General features: G+C 52.0%; 6 protein-coding genes across 6 annotated transcripts; 2 read left to right on the top strand and 4 right to left on the bottom strand.

The window, feature by feature from the left end:
* Window positions 1–2,637: 2,637 nt before the first annotated feature.
* EsH8_I_001594 (uncharacterized protein) lies at window positions 2,638–3,434 on the bottom strand (the record flags this gene model as incomplete). The annotated part of the gene is made up of 2 exons (XM_083269007.1): window positions 2,638–3,153; window positions 3,246–3,434. 2 exons carry the CDS (start codon window positions 3,432–3,434, stop codon window positions 2,638–2,640), a joined length of 705 nt encoding a protein of 234 aa, XP_083119445.1.
* A 666-nt stretch (window positions 3,435–4,100) lies between these two features.
* Window positions 4,101–4,550, top strand: EsH8_I_001593 (uncharacterized protein; the record flags this gene model as incomplete). The annotated part of the gene is made up of 3 exons (XM_083269006.1): window positions 4,101–4,111; window positions 4,170–4,348; window positions 4,411–4,550. The coding sequence occupies 3 exons, from the start codon at window positions 4,101–4,103 to the stop codon at window positions 4,548–4,550; spliced, it is 330 nt and encodes a 109-aa protein (XP_083119444.1).
* A 1,473-nt stretch (window positions 4,551–6,023) lies between these two features.
* Window positions 6,024–8,225, bottom strand: EsH8_I_001592 (transcription factor TFIIIB subunit BRF1; the record flags this gene model as incomplete). Its single annotated transcript, XM_083269005.1, has 1 exon — window positions 6,024–8,225. The coding sequence occupies one exon, from the start codon at window positions 8,223–8,225 to the stop codon at window positions 6,024–6,026; it is 2,202 nt and encodes a 733-aa protein (XP_083119443.1).
* A 1,600-nt stretch (window positions 8,226–9,825) lies between these two features.
* On the top strand, window positions 9,826–10,454 carry EsH8_I_001591 (uncharacterized protein; the record flags this gene model as incomplete). Its single annotated transcript, XM_083269004.1, has 2 exons — window positions 9,826–9,907; window positions 9,958–10,454. The coding sequence occupies 2 exons, from the start codon at window positions 9,826–9,828 to the stop codon at window positions 10,452–10,454; spliced, it is 579 nt and encodes a 192-aa protein (XP_083119442.1).
* Window positions 10,455–10,905: 451 nt separating this feature from the next.
* On the bottom strand, window positions 10,906–11,752 carry EsH8_I_001590 (uncharacterized protein; the record flags this gene model as incomplete). Its single annotated transcript, XM_083269003.1, has 3 exons — window positions 10,906–11,146; window positions 11,206–11,450; window positions 11,510–11,752. 3 exons carry the CDS (start codon window positions 11,750–11,752, stop codon window positions 10,906–10,908), a joined length of 729 nt encoding a protein of 242 aa, XP_083119441.1.
* Window positions 11,753–12,745: 993 nt separating this feature from the next.
* EsH8_I_001589 (signal peptidase complex catalytic subunit SEC11) lies at window positions 12,746–13,377 on the bottom strand (the record flags this gene model as incomplete). Its single annotated transcript, XM_083269002.1, has 3 exons — window positions 12,746–12,968; window positions 13,028–13,242; window positions 13,297–13,377. The coding sequence occupies 3 exons, from the start codon at window positions 13,375–13,377 to the stop codon at window positions 12,746–12,748; spliced, it is 519 nt and encodes a 172-aa protein (XP_083119440.1).
* Window positions 13,378–14,216: the final 839 nt, after the last annotated feature.

The following is a 14,216-nucleotide window of genomic DNA, read 5'->3' as shown; positions in this document are numbered from 1 at the left end:
ACGTTGCAGACTGACATGGAAAGCTTCTTGGCATTAGATTTGAACTTGTCAAATTTTTGTTCCTGGTTTCGGGTATTTTCGGCTCAGCCGCAGCTGGTGGTCTGTTCAGGTGGGATGGCATCTGTTGGTATCAGTGGATACCCGTACGGGTGAGTAGCTCGCCAAATAATATCTATGTTCGAAAGCTTTGATCTGGTGTGTATGCAAGTCAAAGATGGAAAGGTAGGCAGCGGAAGCAGCAGTTGAAGATACAGCCCTTGGCAGCCCGGAGGTAGAATCTACAGGCCCGACTGCTGCCGCTTCTCGCGGCCTTACCACTACCCGTACTCTGGCTGGGTAATCCAACAGTTACTTCAGCAGCATCCCAATTTACAGGTAGCATCGCGCAAAGTCAAGTCAAGAACATCAATTGCCTGTCATAAGTCGTCTTGCCGCTTATTCACTTACTATGAGTTAATGATACAAGAAACTAGGGCTTACAACAGACACCAGTAATGGCTTCAAACACTCCTCGATATGCATAGATAGCTTCATGGCTTTCTTCATAACATGCCTAAAAAATGAAAACATGCTTGCTTTAAAGCCACGATCCAACACAGCAAAAAGTCGAACGAGCTGGGACTCGAACCCAGAGCCTTTACCAATCACGAAACCGGAAAGTAATGCGCTGCCATTGCGCCACCCGTCCTTATTATCTTTTATCCGATGATAACCGAGCACGAGAATCTCGTCTGTGTAGCTTGAACGCTCTGGGGTGGGTTTGGCAAGTTTGTGGATCATCTCCACCGCTACCACCCACAATGAACTCTCTACCAGCCATAGGCCAAGCAACATAAGATGAGAACACTATGTTATTCAGTTTACATAGATACTTCATTGCTACTGTTGTTACTTCTTGGTCGTGGTGATGTACCTTGGGCGTTAGGTTAGTATTTAAAAAGCCTAGTATGTAGTTAAACCCTTAGTTAAGTTGCAATACTACTATAGAGGTTAAGAATAGAAATACATATAACTATAAGTGGAAAATAAATAAAACAATTTAGAAAATATTGAGCTCATGAGTTAGAACCGGATATGAAGTAGTGACTTTCAGTAATAGGTACAAAAGAGGTAGTAGACATCTAGGTGGTACCCCATCGCAATTGCTGGAGGCCCATTGCAGCATTAAGTACAGCAACAACTAGGCTCTACCAGGACCTAGCTATGTAGGATATCGAGCTGGGTATGACGCGCATTTTGTCGTGTCACAGTTCAATGTCCTAGGTTTAGAGTGCAAACGGGCAACCCACTATGTTTGTTGATGGTCGTGCTTCTCCCGCTCGCTCACTAGTTACATACCAACGAATAATAAGCGTCCCTCACGCCTTGTTCCCTTGGCATCAACTATCAACCTGCCAACTTCCCATTCTTCATCTTCCAAAGTAGGTCACTACCCTTATTCCAATATAATGCTCCTGGTAGCCATTACAGTTCTAACAAGAAAAGGAGCATACAATAGAGAGCCAGGCGGATGTTATAGCGACGTTGTAAAGAGACACAAACAGACTGACACAGTCCTTCTGGCACCAGTTGTGGGACTCCAATTATGCCCTCCTCCCAAGACCACGTTCGGTCTTAGAATTGAATATTGGGCCGGCACGGGTGAGGCCTCGCCCCGCTCTCCCAGCCGACCCGGTGTACTACAAACGAGGTTGATGCGGTGGCCTGATTTAAGTGGACTCTGCTAACGCATCAACCCCCCCCCCCCCATTGCTACATTGTGAAGGGGTCTCAACAAATCTCTAAAATAGCTAAGCAGCCAAGCAGCGGTAGCCTGCGTTGTTTGTAAAAATACATATGATTAAATACCTAGCGTAAAGTAAGTGCGGTATGATATTAGTGAACTTCCATCGGAAATTCAAATTTTGCCCAAGTACCTTCGGCACAACTATGCAAATCACGGACTGCGGATCCATTGTAGAAGCTTGGCGCCTAGCATTGCTTATCCCTAAGCGCAGTTGTCGGCCGACTCGCAGCAGGTGTAACGCGGTCACACGGCAGGGCCTGCGCCATGATTGTCTCAGCCGGTTACTCTAGGTCGGCATCTCTCGGCAAACGAAATTTCTGGAGGACGGACAGACAATGAGGCGCGGAACATTCTGGCTTACGCCAACTTGGGATCTCGCATACTTGGACCATAATTGAGACTGGGATGGGGCTATGCCGAAGGGCCATGCCACCTGGTTTCAGCTCGCGATAGATTTGAGTCACCCGCGGGAGATCTGCAATAACCCCTGTATATGTACGTACACCCGCGCTGAGAAAGATCTTTCGAAGGATGCGCTGATCCTTAGCACACCTCTGCAGTATGAATGGACTTCGAGGGGCCCAGGCAGCTAGGTGTGTGGAATCCGGGGTCGGGCCGGCTGGACCCCCTACCATCGGAAGCCGCAGTCTTGCAATAAGAGAGATACCCTTGCAGTCAGATGCGGGAATCATCCGATGGACCGCATTTCACGGGCTCGGCGATAGAAAAGCTGAGATGGGAAATGAATTGTTTCTCTATTCATCCCGCTGCTTCAAGCACATTGGCTATTCAGATACGACGCCTTGCAGGCCATGAATCTCCTCCCCTTGTTTCTCTGCTTTCTCCAAATGTCAGTCAACCTCGGGAGACTCAAGTTCCACCTCATGTCCTCGCGCTTCGGTATTGTTCTCTTTTTCCGCCTGGCCGGAATCTTTGCTCTCGTGCTGCTCATCCTTGTCTTCCTCCTTCACCGGCTTGACGGGCATCTCTACCCGCAGGAGATCCACCTCTAAAGCAGCCACACCCTCCCCAAGCTTTGATTTCAGCCCGTCTTGCTCGACGTCAAAGTACAGCGCCCAAAATTCGCCTGCTTTGACGGCAAAAAACCCCTCCCAGCCGGCAAAGGTTAGCCGCTTGTCTTGTCTGGTGCAGTCGAACGGCCCCGTTAGGTTGGGCTGGGCGTACGGACGGGTTCCGAACTTGATCTCGTACGTATCCCGATCCACATAGATCCAGTTCATGATGGGCGGCTCATCACAGATGGTCGATACGAGACCCGAATACTGGCTGTCTGGGTATGGCAAGTAATATCCCGTAAATGGGTGCCCAAACGCCGAGTCGGGGTCAAGGCCGGTGTCGACAAAAAGCTACATAAGGAACGTGATGTAGTGAGCGAGCAGGTTACTGAGAGGGAAGCGGATGCTGTGTGTGTGTGTGTGTGTGACTTAGGGATATATACCTTGTCGCCGGAGAGGACCACATGCTTCCCTTCAAGCTCTGGAGAGTAACGGGTCGACTTGCGGCATCGGATAAGAAGGTTGTTCTTGCGGCTGCGGTGCTCTTTTCTCCGGGCTTGAGATTGGGTATGTCGAATAGCCTCCGCCATTCCGAAAACCGCCGAGAAGGCGACTATGAATGTTGTGACCATTGTGAAGTCTGCGTGTTGTCTCCGGAGTGTAGTTCGGCGAGAAGAGAACGCTGCATCCCAAGGGGTGTAGATATATACGAATGCCTAATGACCTTGCCCGATGTTTGTCAGCTTTCCCCCCCGATCCTATAAGTAAGAGCGGCTGATGAACAGGCATTGCCCGCCGAGTTTTTGTTTTCTTTCTTTTTCTGATGATGAATACCAGCCGCGCAGGGCGGTGAGCTGTCTCGCTATTGCAGCCATCCCCACCATTACATTGCACAGTAACCGGACGCCAATTCCGCATCCTTGTCGGGATACCAGCAGTAGAGACAAGAGTTACATTCGGATGAAGGGAAGTATCAATTCCTCCTGCTTCAGCTACACATACTTGACGTATGTCAAGGCCATCAGAAATTGTTTAAGAGGAAGCCAATGTCCGCCTGAAAATAGAGCATTTTCCCTCGACAACACAAGTTCCACAGCCTCCTAGAAAGTCGATTTCGAGACGTTCACGCCAGGTCAGTTCATTCAAGCAATCATCAAGCAAGATTCTGTTAGATATCGGCAAGCAAAACATCCACAACAATCACTTGAGCTACGCCAGAGACCATCCCTCAGAGCTACCACCCCATACAACGTTGACAACAGCCGACTCTTGCAAGACCAGGAACAACCACCGCAAACATGTCTTCTCCGTAAGTATTCGCGAGTCCACCGCTTCGAACCCACGACCAATTGATCCTCCGCCCCCAGATCCAAGAACCCGCTTCCCCCGACCAGCTCCACCGCCGCCACTAACCTCTCTAGCAACCCCAACACGTCCATCAACACCACTAACAACACCAAGCTCGCCGACAACAACCACAACATCCATGGCTTCGGAAGTTCTCTCCCCATGCCAGGCCTTTCCGGTCCAGCCAACGGACCAATCGGTGAGCCCAACTTGCTTTCCCCAAAGATAACCCATTGGCTTTTGCTGACACAAACCTGATAGGCAACCTTCTCAAAGGTCCCGTTGATGAAAACGGAAAGCTTAAGGACGCAGGCCTCATGGTCGGTATCAAGCTTGATCTTGAAGCCGAGGTTCACCTCACGGCGAGGATCCGAGGTGACATCCTTGTTGGGCTATACTAGACTCGCCCATACTGAAGAGGTCGAGATTTGCGGGTCGAAAATCAAGGCTGAGGTCGTCTGTGAAGTCATTAAAATGAAATGTCTAAGTGGAGGTGAATATGTCTCGGTTGGTATCGTGAGCTGTATAGTCTATTTCTCGGTCACTGGGCCAGAAGGGCGTGTTAGTGGCACCTTGTCTATAACAGCAATATATCGCGATTAAGCAACCATGTCTTGAAGTTTTCCGTGTTTAATCCTATATTACTAATAAATAACTTGCCGCTCTTACTACAACTTTTAAAATGAATTTCCTTTACTAGCAGTTTAATTATATAGCTAGTGGAGTTTGTTAGCTAGAGGTTATAGTATAGTAGAGATGATAATCTAAGTCTTATAAAGGAAATAAAAAGGTATAATACTACCTGGTAAGCTTTTAAGTCCTAAAGGTAAACTCTACTATTACGTTGATATTATTTAGTAAAAATAACATTCTTAATAGATTCTAAACTAAGTAACACCTACTTACCATTTATCTGTTGATTAGAAAGTATATAATATTACTGCATCATCTAACTGTTTTGTGTCCTTTGATGGTTACCGACAGTAAAAATTACACTTGAGTCGCCTGCATGCCTCCAGGGTGAGTTCGAGAGATTTGCTGATCATCCCCACTGCCACGGCGCATGATGAACTCTTTGCGGGCCATAAAGGAAGCAGCATGAGTTGGGCGTGTTCCCTGCAACTTACCTTTTGTTTTTCTTGTGGCCTTGCGAGAAGGCTTTCTCAGACCCAGTCAGGGACAAAAACACGCTCAACATGACCAGGAAGGGAGGGGTGGGAAGGGTGCAGCGTTCCATATGTTTCGTGGCACGATCTTCTCGCTCGTTGCATCTTTCGGATTGATCATACGAAAGTGAACTCGTGCAGCAGCTTGATCTGGCCGCAAGACATAGGCATCTGAGCGAATTTTCAGTTATCTTGTGCTAGCCTTACTGAGCTGGGCGTCCTGCATATTACTCAAAGTGCATTGAAGATGGAGAAAGTGCGTGCCCAGAAATGATCGCGGATTCTGGTTAGGAATGTCAGGAGAAAGTCGTGTTTGAAGCTGGGAGCTCGCCGTCGTTCAATGCTCTTCAATCCATCCAAATCGCAAGCCGCACATCCTCTGCTCTTTTCGAATTCTCTGCCCTTGACTTGGCAAAGCTGGCGGTGCCAGCTCACGATCATGATGTAGGCAGTATGACTAGCCCTGTAAGTAGTCAATATCGCAATTCGATCAACACTTGGAGCTCTCAAAAATCACTGCAGATGGCCTCTCTGGTCTAGAAGTGCTCTATTCGTGAGGCACAGACTATCGTGCCGGCCTCGCGGCCAACCTGAGTCCCAATATTTCGGAAACTCTTGGGTATCTAAATGCAAACGCGCCGCCATCCCAAAACAGTCTTGCCTAACCGGCAAAAGGCAAGACCGACGACACACTACCGAGTACACCACTCACTCATCGTCATCGCCCAGACCAAAGTCGTCGTCGTCGTCATCCTCCAACCCCTGATCGTCCTCATCGTACATTTGGGACTCATCGCCCATGTCATCGTAATCATCTCCACCGCCAAACTCATCGTCCTGATGCTCATTCAACTCATCGCCACTCGCACCCATGTCTTCAATCTCGTCATCCTCGATGTTATCGTTGACCACGCTAGGGGCCTTGCTGGCCGGGCGGCTGGCGGCTTCACTCTCGGGCCGGGATCCCGGGTCCCCTTGGCCAGCCACATCAAACATCTGGCGGATGGCATCGTAGTTGATGCGCTTCGAGAAGCCTCGCTCCTTCATGACATTCACCGCCGCCTCGCCTGGCGTGCTGGCGGGAGTTGTCTGGCCCTCACCAATGCGTGGCCGCTTCTTCCGCTTCCGCTCCCTCTTCGGCTTCTTTTCGTCAAGCTTCTTGCGGAAGAGGCGCTCCTGCGATTGGCGTAACCAGTCCTTGTTTTCGTTGACCCACAACAGTTCCTTGATCTTGATCTCATCGGGGGTCAACATGCAGTTTAACACTTCAGGGTCATCGGCAAACTCGTCCTCGCCGACCTCCGGTGCCATGGACACGGCTTTGTTGGGCTGCTGCTGAAGGGCCCAAATGGAATGAATACGGGCTCGTTGCTCGGCGTTGCTGAAGGCCTTGGCGTGCTCGTAGGTTTCGGGGTCGTTCATGATCTCGGAGATTTGCTCCTCCATCTCGGCCTCGTCCTCTTCCCACTCATCGTTAATGGGCAGTTGTGGCTTGGCTGGCCGTCCCTTGCGGCCAGCTTCTTCCGACTGTGAAGAGGATTCTTCTTCATTCTGTTTCTCGGCATCGCCAAATTCCTCGGCCAAACCCTCGAGGTGCTGGTTGCTATTCGCATCTCGAAGAGCCGGTTCATCCTGAGCAATCTTGGAGGGAAGTGGGGGTATAATGTAGCCGTCCTTATCTCGACGGTACTCAACAACTGGGGCCGAAGACAAATCAGGCGGCGGGTGAAGTGGTGCTGGCGTAGATCTGGTGCTTTCGCCTTCGTCCTCGATGGTGCGCTTTCGCTTCTTGCCTAGCTCCTCTTGCTGTTTCTGCCAAGCCTCGGTGTTTTTGTAAAAGGAAGGTGGGTCATGAGAACTGGAGCCGAAATCCTGGGACAAAAAATCCTCCACCGTCATTTTACTTGTCTCCGTCACATTGAATTCTTGAAGACGCTCCTGGATAGTGTGGTTCGTAACCTTGACAATGTACACGACCTCTCTGACGGTCCGGCGAAAGTTGTGCATTCTGGCGGCCATAAGAAGACAAGCGCCACAAATGCCGGAAGGCCGACGGCCCATGACGATCCAGTCCTGTTTCATGCGACTCACAAGACGGACAGCATCCTCGGCGACGCGATTCGTCATGTGCTTGAACTCAAGCTTGGATGCAAATCGGTAGATAATGTCCTCGGGGAAGACCGGGGCTTCTCCGTTGCCAAAGACGTAGACGACCTTGTTCAACGCCTTGAAGGCTCGGCCGAGCTTGAAGACGTTGATCTGAGTAAGGTCGGCAAGATCGATGAGCATGATCTTGCATGGACGTTCCGTACGACAAGCAGTGTACAAGCAAACAGCGGCGACCATAACGAGCGTGCGACCCTGAACGAAATTGGCCTGCGAGGCGAGTTTGAAGACCTGGACGGCCGTGTTGACAGTACTCTCGCCCAGGTTCAGCTGCTGAGCGTAGCCCTGCATCAAGGAGCGAGCCTCACGAATGGATTTTTCTCTGTCGTCGGAGCCTCCCACGCGGCGGAAGGCAGGGCCCATTGTCCGGACACCGGCCTGGTCGGCCGCGATGTAGCTTCCCTGGACCATAGCAGCACCGGAAGATGTCTCGCCGAATTGTACTTCGGCAACGATATTGCTGTCATCGGCGACTCGACCGCAGGACTGGCACACGCCATCGACCACCTTGGGCTTCACACATGCTTTGTTCGGACATTGCGGGCGGTTCGAGACGGCGACTGCCGGGGCTCTGGAGCGGTTGAGTTGAGCCTGGGCGGCAGCATTGGCGGCAGCGGCGCTGGCGGTTGCCTGCTGGCGTTCGGCCTGCTCGCGAATGGCTCGAATACGGTTTGGAGGTTGAAAAGGCTTGGACTTGCCCGTAGGCTTTTGGGACTTCTTTGTGGGCGTAAGGAAGGACGACATAGTGTCGATGGTATGGCTCCTGGTGGCCGAGCAACAGGAATGGTTGGTGGTCGAGCGAGGCACTTGTCGAGAACGGAGCAAGGTGCAAATAGGCGAGTGGCTGATCGGGATCAAGGCGTTGATCCCTTGATGGTCGTCCCCTTTCTCCGATACCAAGCAGCAGGCGCAGCCCCTCTGCTTGCGCCTCGGGCGACGGAGGCGATTGGTAGCAAAGACGCAGCTCTGTGCGTGGACTTCTACGTGTTCGGTGACGCAGACAGTGGTGTAGGCGTGGGCGAATGGAGTGTAAGTGAATTTTGAAGATGGCCTTTGGTGCTGGCTCTCTGCAGAGGGATACTGGTGGCGGGCGAAGTGAAGCGAAGAATGAAAAATTAGTGGGGTTGGCGACGAGATGGTCGAGCGGGGGAAGGTGCACGTTTGCTCTGGACGGAGGAAAAACAGTGATTCAGGCGGGACAGACAAAGCCAGTGTTCGGACCTTGGTGGGGGGCCCAAAATGATGAGTCAGGCTCCGGTGGCATCTGAAAAGGGCAATCTCCGCTTTTCTTCACATCTCCCGGAGCCGCCTGTTCGAATCTCCATCGGCCACAAGCAACGCAACGACAGGAGGGGATTTTTTGCAGACCTTTTTTCCCCCAGGAGTCATTTGAACTGCTTCGTGCTTACCCTTCTTGCGTTCTGCCAAGTCTTGAACTACCCTTGTCGAGCTGCTTCGTGGAGAGCTACTCAATGCTGCTGGAGCTAGTACCGAATTCGGCAGTACTGAGCGCATGGCGGATCGCCTTGGTCCCGAGATTTCGTATATCGGCGGAGACTCCGGGCGCTGCCGAAGTTCATCCATCCAATCCCCTTCGTCCTCATGCGGGCCCAGTGACATCTGCATCGCACTGCTGCTACTTGCCCCGCGTCGTGGTGACTGATCGGAGTTCTCATTTACACCTCCCCGGCGGCGACATCAAGGTCTAAGCGAGCCTTCAACCGTCGAAATCTGTCCAGATTATATGTCTTATTTGTAAGCATAAAGCATCACATGGTGACATGGAGGAACGCCTAGCCTATGGCGATATTCTTCCTCACACGTAGTACGTTCGTACCTCGCCCGGCGCCTTTCTCTAGGCCTCGGGGGCCCCCAGTTCCAGCTCCTGGACGACAAGCTCCGAGCCCAGGCTTTGCCGAGACCTTCGGAAACCCAATCGCGCAATTGAACGTAATGCATTTGGCAGTACACGTGGAGGGTCCAACTTGCACTGCCCTTACTTCGTTCTTTTTCGCATGGGCGGGTTCTCGGCCCATGCTACCGGCTCAATTGTCTAAGCTGGAGGGACCCTGCATGTTCCTTGGTTTGGCAAGCTACCTACATAGGTAGTAAGACGTTGGATCGCGGTGCTCGTCAAGTGCGGGGCAACCTGCGTCAACATGGATCTCACACCACATCATTGTTGTACAAGTGCCAGATAGCTGTTGTTTGGTCGGCCTATATAAACCTCTGGGTTCCCTTCTTTCATATTTTGATTCAATTAACACCCACTGCCCGCGCCAATTACATTGCCCTGTCATAACCAGCTCATAAACATCCCGATATACCCCCAACCTCACCCATCATGTCCAACGACTCCTTCACACTCTCTGCACCTCCCGACACGGACGTCTGGAAGAAGCCCCCCTCGCACAACGTCTACAATGGTAGGCTAGTCCCTGCAGCCACCCCCTGGAATGAATTCTAACCGTCATAGCCCCCATCAAGGCGCACCCGACCAAGTCGCTGAGCCAATTCAAGTCCGCCAAGGTCACCTTCTCTGCAGACTGGACCGAGCAGTACGACCAAGGCGGCCTCATCTTCACATTTGACTCCCTCTCCGGCCGCGAGCAGAGATGGATCAAGACCGGCCTAGAGTACTACAACGGCACCAAGCAGCTCAGCACCGTCGCCTGCGACCGCTGGGCCGACTGGAGCGTCACCCCGCTCGCCTCCTTTGAGGACTCCAAGACCATCACAGTCCTCGTCGAGCAGGGCCGCGACGGCCTCGGCAAGAGTTTCTGGGTCTACTACGTGAAGCAGGACGGCACCAAGGAGCCGCTGCGTGAGATCTGCTGGGTCTATGGCGACGACGATGCATCTGGCAAGGACTGGAACTTGACGGTTGGCGCCCTGGTGGCCCGGCCTGCGAAGGAGACAAAGGAGAGTCTTGAGGTCCAGTTCAAGGACTTTGATGTACAATGGCACGAATAAAAGGCGGCAAAGGTGCTCGATAGTGGGCGCATTTTTGCAACGATACCCCAGCAACCATGCCCTGCAAATTGACCATAGCTTCACACACATATACCCGGGTGTTCTTCCCAGATCAGATTGGTTACACGATTGAGTCGCCTGTCGAAGACCTAGGCAGTGAAATTCGCTATCTGAAAGTAAGCTACTTGACAGATATCACCCGGTAAATAAATAAAGTACCACATGGTGATGAAGCCAAGTCACGCCACCAGTATCTGTAGGTGAATGTAGATGGTGTCAGCGGCATTACTGGTGTATTAAATATTCATTCATAATTAGTTATATGTTGATTTTAAATCATTATGATTGCATTACAAGCCGAAAATTCTTAAGCTCCCAGAGGGCCTCGTTTGGTATCGTGTGTTTTTCCCAATAACAAATAAACGCCGGTGTCACCAATTCGCCAAATCCATCAAGGCCGGCTTCCGGGGCCGTAGTACGTCCCATCTGGCCCGGGAGGTGTCACACCCTTGTCGGCAATGTAGACACCCGCCAGCTGCGCGTTCTCGTGCCGCGGCGGGTATGGGTAAGGCGCATACGACCCGGCGGGTATCGGCACTGGTGCGTTGATCGGCGCCAGGTACAAGGTAGGACGGGTGTTGCGTTGATAGGTCTCGACGCAGGCTCGGACCAAGAGAAAGGAGTGGTCGAGGCTATCAGCCGCTGGTTAGGAGTCCGTACTGAAATGCCGCGAGAGGGGCCATGCACTTACAACAAGATGGCGGTAATTGCCAACACGGCGTTCTGCAACGCAAAAACGCCTTGTCCGAACTGCCATCCGAAATCAGGCCTACCCCGGCGGAAGACAATAATCCCTTCGACGATAATTGCTATCATGAAGAAGAGCCACAAGAGCAGGTGCAGGCTGACATGAGCACCGGGGTGGATTCCTTGTCTACCTCCTCTCGCGTAAGTGGTGACGAATTCGGAGATGTTCCAGACGGCCGCCACAACAGCCTGCGAAATGCGTGTTAGTGAAGGAAATATCGACGCCCGATTGGCTGTAAGCCACTTACCGGAATTCCACTGCATAAGAGGAAGGTTGGACTTGAATACAAGGACGAGGAAATGCGGGCTGTGATCACAATGACGATGATGCAGAAGGCTAAATCGAAGCCGCGAATGGTCATGTTTGCAATGTGCCACCGTCTGTTGTAAGGTATTATATCCTGGCCGCCTCGGGCTTCATATGGAACGTAACCATCCAGCCCATTGGACGGGATGTGCTGCGACTGACGTGCATCTTGAGTTGAAGACATGGTGAGGGCGGACGAATGAGAGGCAAGCACAAGTGAAAGGCTGCAAAGCGGGACTGTTGAGGGCCAGCGTCCACGGCAGTCAAGGAAGACGGGCTACAAAATGAGTGAGTAAAGAGACAAGACAAGCCGCTATTAATGGCATCCCAAAAGGAGCGAGGGGGTGCAGTCAAGAAGCAAACTCGGACGCAGAATTTTGATCTCATTTTACCACACGACTGTGCCGCTGCGACTCACCCAAACCAACAGTCAGAAAACGGGGTGGTGACCATCGCGCTTCCAAAACAGGCAGAAACCCCTGGTCAAAATCTGTTGGTGCCGGAAACCAGAGCCTCGCCATTGGGCCAAGACGCTGTCGACATGACCATTTACAGGGACCCTATTTACTGCGCCGCTGGCTGCCTGGAGACAAGGAGAAAACTACATCGGATAACGCGTTAGACCTTGTGAAAGTCTGCGGGCTAGAACCAAAAAGTCACAACCATGCACATTGGACCGCCTGGAGGAGCACTATAAAAATGAGGCCCTGGCGCATCACGGACACGTTACTGGAGGCTTTGGAGATTGCTTAGGTCTTGCATTGTCTCCTGGTGCATATTATTCGGCAGCGAGACTGCTGGATTTTCTCAAATGAGCCGGTGTCACTCGAACCGTCAGCCTGGACGCGAATGAGCATGAGCAACTTTGACTCAGACCATCGTCGCTCATGTCTTAACACTCAGCGAGAGTGCCGTATACGCATACCGAACTCCGGGGGCCCTGAGAGAGGGTTGCTCTGCGCCGCACTGCATAACTCTGCACCGACGGCCGAGCCTTTGGACCTTGACCACTGCCTGTAGGCAACAGGCATGTCGTGGTTCGCGACTCCTAAGCCGTGTCGCTTCTCTGTGCACTTTTGGATGGATTCCAGCACCGGATACTCAGCGGCGTCCAGCAGCGCAAAGTCTGAATGAGGTACTGTATAAAGTTTTTTTTTTTTTGCCAGCATGCGAACACCTACTCCCTCTGAAGTACCACTACCAGGCCCATGATTCCCAACATTGCCGTCTTCAACCACGGATACTCGGACAGGAGAATCGTCACATAGCCGACAAATGGAATGTAGGCGACAACGCTTCCAATGATGTCCTTTCGTACGAGGTAGTCCTGGTCTCTGGCGTAGAGCTCGGTGTCGTCGGCCGCATTGTTGTCGCCCTTTGTGAGGAGTTTCGCTTCCGGTCTGGGGAGGGATATGTTTAGCAACTAGAGCGACAGGGAAGCGACATAGAATTGACTGACCCTGAACCGAATCTGCGAACCACTCTGTGGACAATTGGAATGTTCTTGCCCTTCACTTCGTACACAACCACCTCGCCGACGTCGGTTTCCTGGAGGAGGTTGCGGTTCCAAAGGAACAAGAGATCGCCACGCTGGAATGCAGGCTCCATGGAGCCGCTAAGAACAACAACAATCGGACTGGGAGAGTCGGAAATAACGGAGAGGCCCTTCCACATCTTCACGCGCCGTCAGCAAGAGGGTATTCAGGGAAGTCGGGGGGTGGTGCGTACCATGAAAGCAGTGGAGAGGATCAGCGCGAAGTTGAGCAGCTGCGACGCCGCCTGGCGCGGGTTTGCGAGACTTGAAAACATGGTTCCGCAGGTTTTGGCAGGTGCGGACGGTGGTGTTGGCAAAAGGTCTCGGATCGTGATGTCGGAGCCAGTGGGAGTTTGGAGTTGAGTTCTGGCCAGCAACGCACCTCGGAGCTGGAGCGAGAGCAAGAGCACAGGCCAGCTGCTTTTAGCAGACGTGGAACGTGTCAAACGGAAATTCAGTACGTATCTTGCTTATCTTATCGCCTCTGGCTTGAGCCTGGGCTTGGGCTTGCTGGGGATGTGCACAGACCACCCTTTGTTCTTACCTAGTTGGCTCTGGACCTTTCTTTCCTTGACGCCCCGACTTCTTGTTTCCTCTTTCCGCTCAGAAAGACAGCAGCTTGCCTGCTGTTCGCCATTACCCAGTGTGCCCGAGGAAGCAGCCAAACACCTTGCAACTTGTGAAAATAAAAACGAGTCCTCCTGAGCATCACCTTCACGCAGAATCAAGAACTGAATGATTTCCAAGCACCCACGCATTACCAGTTAATCACCTTGCCCGAATTGTTCTAACACTCAAAAACCACAAGCTTCGACTCATCGAGAGGTCGAGATGTTTTTTCGCTTCGAACTGGTGGGAGTTTCCTTTCCGGGAATTGTTATGAGTTGGAAGGTCCAGCAAAGGCGGACCTTCCAACTCGGCGGTTCACTTCCACCAGCACAGTGTTCTTGACATTCTGAGCAGCGTACCCAAATGCCTGCTTCATCCATCTTGGACAGCCGCCTGCTCCTGCCCACCATCTTTGCGGACTGTAACCACAGCCCATATGGCGGTTGCTTACTGCATATCGTGGGAAGTAGCAACACGACTGCCGCCATATCTGGGATGCGTTTCT

This window comes from Colletotrichum jinshuiense, chromosome 1, assembly GCF_051148585.1.
Source record: "Colletotrichum jinshuiense chromosome 1, complete sequence".
Lineage (NCBI taxonomy): Eukaryota > Fungi > Ascomycota > Sordariomycetes > Glomerellales > Glomerellaceae > Colletotrichum > Colletotrichum jinshuiense.
Note: the sequence above shows the minus strand (reverse complement) of the source record. Positions and strands in the feature narration are given on the sequence as shown.